The sequence below is a fragment of the Lottia gigantea genome (genome assembly GCF_000327385.1).
Source record: "Lottia gigantea unplaced genomic scaffold LOTGIsca_1, whole genome shotgun sequence".
In the NCBI taxonomy this organism is placed as follows: Eukaryota; Metazoa; Mollusca; class Gastropoda; family Lottiidae; genus Lottia; species Lottia gigantea.
Window position 1 is genome coordinate 8,696,082 of NW_008706746.1, and position 7,136 is coordinate 8,703,217.

Here is a 7,136-nt window from a genome sequence, read left to right on the forward strand (position 1 = left end):
AAATTTTGTGTTACATATCCCTTTAAAGGTACTGCAGAGAGAACAGCGCTTCGGATTAACCCTCAAGCCCCAGTGATAACCTGTACCGTATAGCACTGACAAAATGAATCACAATATTTGCATTATTTTGTGAAATAAACAATTGTTCTTCAGCACGGAAAAAAGTGGGAATTATTAAAGAGGTTTTCTTAACTTTTTACGTGTATCGGGACACTGATAGCAGGAAGCACGAACGTCTGTTTGAAAATTGGAATGGAGCGAATGATGCTATCAGTGTCTGCGATATACATACAAAAATTTAGAAAACCTAGGTAGGTAGGTAGATGAAAAGTTAACGTTCGCTTCCAGCGGATGCTGATATCGCAAACTAGGTAGTTGTTGGTAGTTGGATTGGTTCAAATTAGATGATTCTGTTTTGTTGGTTTGGTTGTTGATTCTTCGTTAGATCTGGTCAGGTCGAATGACATGGCGTCGAAACTCGGCCCTTGATGGTGTGGCGTGATCTCCTTCATTCGTCCAAACTCGTTCTGATCATTGTATTTCTTGTTGATTGGTAGTCGAATGGTAGTCGTTGGTTTGGTTAGATTATCTGTTGGAAAACTAGAAGACCTGAAAAAAAAGAGTGAGAAAAGAGGGGGGGGGGGGGAATAAAAGGGGGGAAAAGCTTTCAACAAAAGGGGGAAAGATGTTCTCTGATGTTTCTGCAATGAAACTTGTTAAATTGATTGGATATAATTAAAAGTGTTAAGAAACATTGAGTATAAAATCTTAACCTATCTGATCAAGGCAGATTTGCTTATAAAATGGAAGACGAGTTCCATTATCGTATACCAGTGGTCCGTGGATGGAGCCTAAAACATTCTGTATGGTGAGTGGTACTCTGTCAGTGGTCTCGTAGTACATTGTTGGTCCGGAGTCTGGTTGCCACTTTGCAGATGGATGGTTTGGTTTGGTATCTTCGGATCAATCTGGTATCCATTTCTGGTTGATCCTAGAAGATACGATACTGCAGAATTCCGAATTGGAGTATTCTACAGGCTCCATATACTCCAGACTCAGACTTTCCTTGGCACAACGGTCTGCTTGATCATTGCCAGGAATGGAGACGTGCGATGGAACCTATACTAATTCAATCTTATGGTTGTTGTTGGTTTGGTAGTTGTGGATCATTCTTCTTATATCGGCGATAACTTCTGACCTGCAATTAGAAGAGGTGAGAAAGATAGATTGGAGGCTGCTTAGCGAGTCGGATAGAATCGCGGCATGCTCCGTGTGATTGATGGATAGCCATGTTACCGTGTCCCTAATGGCAAAAAGTTCTGCAGTGAACACTGAACAGTGCGGTGGGATCCTTTTACTAATGCGGATGCCTATTGCTGGGATTCGCAAACCGTAACCTGTTGCGGTACTACTCTTGGAACCATCGGCGTACACGGAATCAATAAGATCAAGAGCATGAGCTCGTGCTCCCACTGGGTTATCGTGCTTGTTGGTACTCTGGATCAGCTGGGTGTTGACTGTCGGGTTGGTAACCTTCCAAAACGGAGTAGCCGATAGGCGACGTTCAAGGATCGTTACTTGATCGAGCTGATGCTCTCTCAATAGATCAATGAACGTTTGCCCGTAAGAAATACTCCGATTCTTCTGATTATTTCCGACACAAGTAAATCTTCTGATGCTGGGATACGTTGGACAGCTGTCAGACAAATACTGAAGTTTCCCCCGGAATTTGAGAGATAGTTCCTCCCTCCGAAGAGAATGGGGTTTCTCTCCCACCTCCTGAAGTAGCGCCTCATTCTTCGTACCTACGGCTGCCCTGGTGGCAATACGTATAGTTTCATGTGTAGAACGTCGAGTTTCTTCAGTTGAGTATCACTTGCTTTACCATAGGCAATTCAACCATAATCAATAACTGAACGAACCAGTGACCTGTACAACACCATTAGAGTTTCTCTGTTTGCTCCCCATGTAGTACCTGAAACATAACGCATAACATTTAAGATTTTAGTAGACCGGTTACAGATATAGTCAATGTGCGTACTCCAAGTTAAACACTTGTCAAAGTGTACTCCGAGGAACCTTACTGAATTCTCATGCTTAATATTCACACCATTCAGTTTGTCAATACTGTCGTGATCCTTCTATCTGCTACAGAACAAACCGGCGGTTTTAGCTTCCGAAATAATGAAGCCCCAGTCGTTTGCCCATTTGGCACCTTGGTTCAGAGCAGTTTGCATACGCCATTTCACTTTATTGGGGTCAGTGTGACCTGTCCATGCGACACCGAATGCCAAGTTTATTAAGTTTAAAAAGCAAACCATCAACCCAGACTAAACCAAAGGCCTTGGATAGATCCAGGAATAGTGCGCTGAAGTAGTTTTTCTTTCAAATTGGGCGGCCATGTCGTGTTGAAGTCGAACGATTTGATCCATTGTTGACCATTTCTCTCTGTAGCCGCTTTGGTTGGGATCGATAAGACCATTTAGTTCACAGTGGTATCTTAGTCTATTATTGACCATCGTCTCAAATGTTTTACATAGAGTCGAGGAAAGAGAAATAGGCCTGTATGAACTGCATAGACTTTTATCTTTCTGCGGTTTTGTTCTTTCGGGAATTGTACCATTATACCATGATTTGTTGAATAATTCCAGTAGAACTGTAGACGCTTCCATTGGTAACTCCTTTAACATGCTGTACTTGATATCTTCACCAGTAGCGCCGTCTTTCTTACTGAACAGTGCATTCTTCAGCTCATCGAGGGTGAAGGGAGCGTTAAGATCCCGTTCGTCTTCTAAGAGCCAGTGATGAATCGGAGTGTGGTTGGTGTAGACGGTCTTCTTGTTCTTTAGAAATTCTTTGGTGTGGTTGGTATCAGCACTCCCGTCAGCATAACACTTGGCTAACAAATTGGCTTTTCCTTCATTGCTGTATTCTGTGGAACAAAGAGTTGGAATGGAAGAATTAGATTTTTTACCAAGCATTGAGTCTATTTTACCCCAGACAGATCTTAGGTTGGTCTTCTCATTTTATGAGTTGCAGAACTCCTGCCAATGCTTTGTTTGTGATTCACGCAACAGAGCAGCTGTAAAAGCCTTGACCGCCAAGTAGTCTGCCTTGGTGTAACGGTTCGATTTCCTCTGGAACCGCCATAGAGAACGATTGCGAGCATCCACGGCAGCCTGGAGTTCATCGGACCACCGGGACTTGGGTGACCTACGTACAATGCCATCCATAGTCCGGGGAATAGATCCCATAGCAACATCGGTAATAACCTGAGTCAATTTCCCAGAAAAACTAGATACGTCCTCGTCCCTTGCCTTCCCTTTCCTCGGGAGGAAAAGGGCGAGGAAAAAGGCGAGAAAAAAGCCGAGAGAAGAGGAGAGGAAAAAGGCGAGTAAAAGGGTGAGAAAGCGAGGGTAAAAAAAAGGCGAGAAAAAAGGCGAGGAAAAAGGCGAGGAAAAGGGTGAGAAAGCGAGGGTAAAAAAAAAGGCGAAAAGTCGAGAAAGCGAGGAAAAGGGCGAGACAGCGAGGAAAAAAGGCGAGAAAAAATTCCTAGTTTCTTGACTTTTCCTCGCTTTTTCGCCCTTTTCCTCGCTTTCTCGGATAGCCCCATGTAAAATGCAGATACGTAAACTAATATTATTACCAGATCTTATACCTCCTACCATTCATCTCGTTGATTTCCTGTTTATTGTCACACATCTTTTCGAAATGTACACATGAGAACTTGGCAGACGTTCCATCTTAAATACTCTACTTCTTCTCTACTCGTCGATATCCGAACCGTACAATACAGAGCTGAGATCAGCTCACTACCCTCAGGTTGTTAGGATACAAAGGACGGGGTTGATCAGGGACAGTTGCTATTGTTCGTGAGTTGTACTCCTCTTAACTAAGATTCAATCTGACTCTACTTAAAGAGATTGATAGCATCAATTTGCACGATTCCAATTTTCAATCAGACATCCGTGCTTCCTGCTATCAGTGTCCCGATACACACAAAAAATTAAGAAAACCTCTTTATAATTCCCACTATTTGCTCCAATTAACCTTTGCCGTGCTGAAGAACAATTGTTTATTTCACAAAATAATGCAAATATTGTGATTCAATTTGTCAGTGCTATACGGTACAGGTTATCACTGGGGCTTGAGGGTTAATCCGAAGCACAGTTCTCCCTGCAGTACCTTTACAGGGATATATGAAAAACACAGAATTTACAAAACAAATTATATTATATTACCAAAATATACAAAATATAAATAAGAATACTTCAATATAAAATATAAAATAGAAAAGGGGCTTTAAACTATCACTGACATCTGGACGAGGAACTCCAGATGACACAGCAGTTGAAACTCTTCGCTTCAGGTCCTGTGAACTGGAATCTCCTATCGACAAAGCAGTTTCTTTAGCAGTTGGTTTCTTTGTACCACCATTCATCCTCATTGCAAGTTGTTCTTCAGTCATACAGGACAATTTCACCAATACAGCGTCTATGGCGTTTCCAGATGACCAAGTTCTTTCATATTCAGGCAATTTATATTCTGAATTTTTAGTTTCTTCTAAAAATTCGTTAGCAGTGAAAGATGGCCGGAGCTTTAATCTATCACTGACATTTGGACGAGGAACTCCAGATGACACAGCAGTTGAAACTCTTCGCTTCAGGTCCTGTGAACTGGAATCTCCTATCGACAAAGCAGTTTCTTTAGCAGTTGGTTTCTTTGCACCACCATTGATCCTCATTGCAAGTTGTTCTTCAGTCATACAAAACAATTGAACCAATACAGCGTCTATGTTCGTTTTTGATACCCAGACGCTTTCAAAAAAATTGTCATCTTCACTTTTACCTTGATGAGGCAAGTCACGACAGTCGTCTGCGACAAAAAGTGGTAGCTGACAAAAGCTAGCATTGGCAAGATCTGTTGGGCTTGAAACTCGAGATTTGGGGAGTAATTTTTGCACCTCACTTATGGCTGATTTCGCAACGTCCTCTTTTGTACGTTTTTGACTATCATCTTTTGGGGAGATACCAAGATCCGATTCAACCACAAGACGTGGCGATTCTTGACAGTTATTATTAGCTTCTTGTCCCCCATCTGCGTAACCGTGTTCGACTTCGGTCAAAGCCTGGAGTTCTAGAGTAAATTTTGTCCTTGGTAAAGTTTTTCTAGGTTTATGGCTGTTGTCTGAAAAAATAAAACACCGATTAAAGCATTTTGTTCAACCAATTATTCATTTGGGTATATTTTACGATTCAACCTTCACGTTATTTATTTGGCCCAGCCTTGCAAAACCTCTTAGCATAGCCTTTCCCGGATTAATTTGGTAATCTGATATAACAGAAGAAGAGGGGTAATCATAAATATCAAAAGAAAACTCACCAGGATCCAACTCCACCTCAAAAACAACAGGAACCGTCAAATTCTTCATCTTCTTACGAAAATATTCCAAAATCTTCCGAAAATCTTCAAGATAACTTGAAAAACGCAGCTTATCTGGTGAAAACAGTTAAGCTACTGATTATGACGTTATAATGCCTTGAAGAATAAAGAAATAACGTCGCGTCGTTTGTTCTCGTTAACGACGCTGTAAAAGCCCCTGCTCTCCTTTTATAAAGTTTATAATCATATAGAACGAAGATTGGAATATTTTGCGCTTTGCGTAATATTTTCACAAATCCTTAAATCAATTCATTTCAAGTAAATCTAAGACGAAAAACAAAACCTAAAATATTTGACTTCATTAATTTACTATGCTTAAAGTCATGATATAGTAAAATAGAGTTCGTGAACTTGTTTAATTAATTTTTACCGATTTTAAATACAAAATGCAAAATACCGCATGCATGGTACAGCAGCAAAACTCATTATTTTGAAGGAATATGTGTTACTTTCGATTAACATTCTTTCAAAATGAATTTCGTATGTTTTTTTTATTTGAATTTTTCATTAATTCATTTAAATTAACAATTTGAAAAAAAAATGTGCACTGATAAAGATGAATGAAAAAAGGCGAAGAAAAAGGCAAGAAAAGGGCGACGAAAAGGGCGTGGAAAAAGGCGAAGAAAAGGGCGAAAAAGGCGAGGAAAAAGGCGAGTATACTCAAGGCGCGTTCGAGTAGCACACTTCAATCATATCACGGTTAAACCTACGAAAAGCCTATCAAAAATTCAGTCTGGAAGTTCAAGACAAATTTCAACGAAAAGTCACTCTTATTCATTTCCTGCCATCAAAGGAACATGCGCATTGACAAGGTAAAAATGAAAATATTGATGAAAATTAATTGACACCTGTAAAAATTGATTCAGGCATTGTTACCTTGTATCAGTTCTGTAAAAATCGGTAAGTAGACTTACTGTTTCAAGTTTATATCAATTTATGTGAAGCTAAGACGTATGACGGTCATTTCAGATATCTGTAGCTTGATCTTTTAGTGTTTCATGTTTCCATAGTTTTTTTTTACTCGAAATTATTGAAATTAAATCAGAGACAATTTTGGTGATGTATTTTTTTGAATAGGCAATTAATATGCACACCCTGTCTTGCTCACGAATATATAGCATGGATGACACATATTCAGTGCCTAGGGGAAAAGAAAAGAAAGAAACTACCCATTTATGGCTTGGTTAGATTCCAAAATTCTGACTGACTCAAGTAGATTGTGACTGACTTTTGCGACCAGTTGGAAAAATTGCATTTTTGATTATTTGAAAAAAAAATGTGATTTTTCCATGTGCTATGCAAGTAAATCAACTGTTCTATGAAATAACTTTCAAAGAAGATAAGCTTATACATTTAATTTATGATGCAAAATGGCAATACTACATATTTCATGCATGATAAAAGCTTGATTGTTGATTCAAAATCAGTAAAGGACACCTTCTCTTTAGGACCCTAAACCTTAACTTTCCAGAAAGTTATTCTTAAAAAAAGTTTTAAGTAGTGAGCACCATGTTTTACTGTACAATTATTTGCAAGAGGATTTGAAAAAAACTTGACCACAACTGGTGAATAGAATACGACTGAAGATTTCGACTAACTGTGGTGACTTTGGTTGACAGGAATTATAAGTTAAGACGTGTTATTCAAGATTTTCAGACTTCAAATGCCAACCAAGATGATTTGAAATGACGACC

At 39.5% G+C, this 7,136-nt stretch overlaps 1 protein-coding gene across 1 annotated transcript; it reads right to left on the minus strand.

The window, feature by feature from the left end:
- Positions 1 to 4,237: 4,237 nt before the first annotated feature.
- Positions 4,238 to 5,431, minus strand: LOTGIDRAFT_152515 (hypothetical protein; the record flags this gene model as incomplete). Its single annotated transcript, XM_009045946.1, has 2 exons — positions 4,238 to 5,187; positions 5,383 to 5,431. 2 exons carry the CDS (start codon positions 5,429 to 5,431, stop codon positions 4,238 to 4,240), a joined length of 999 nt encoding a protein of 332 aa, XP_009044194.1.
- Between the last annotated feature and the right edge of the window lie 1,705 nt (positions 5,432 to 7,136).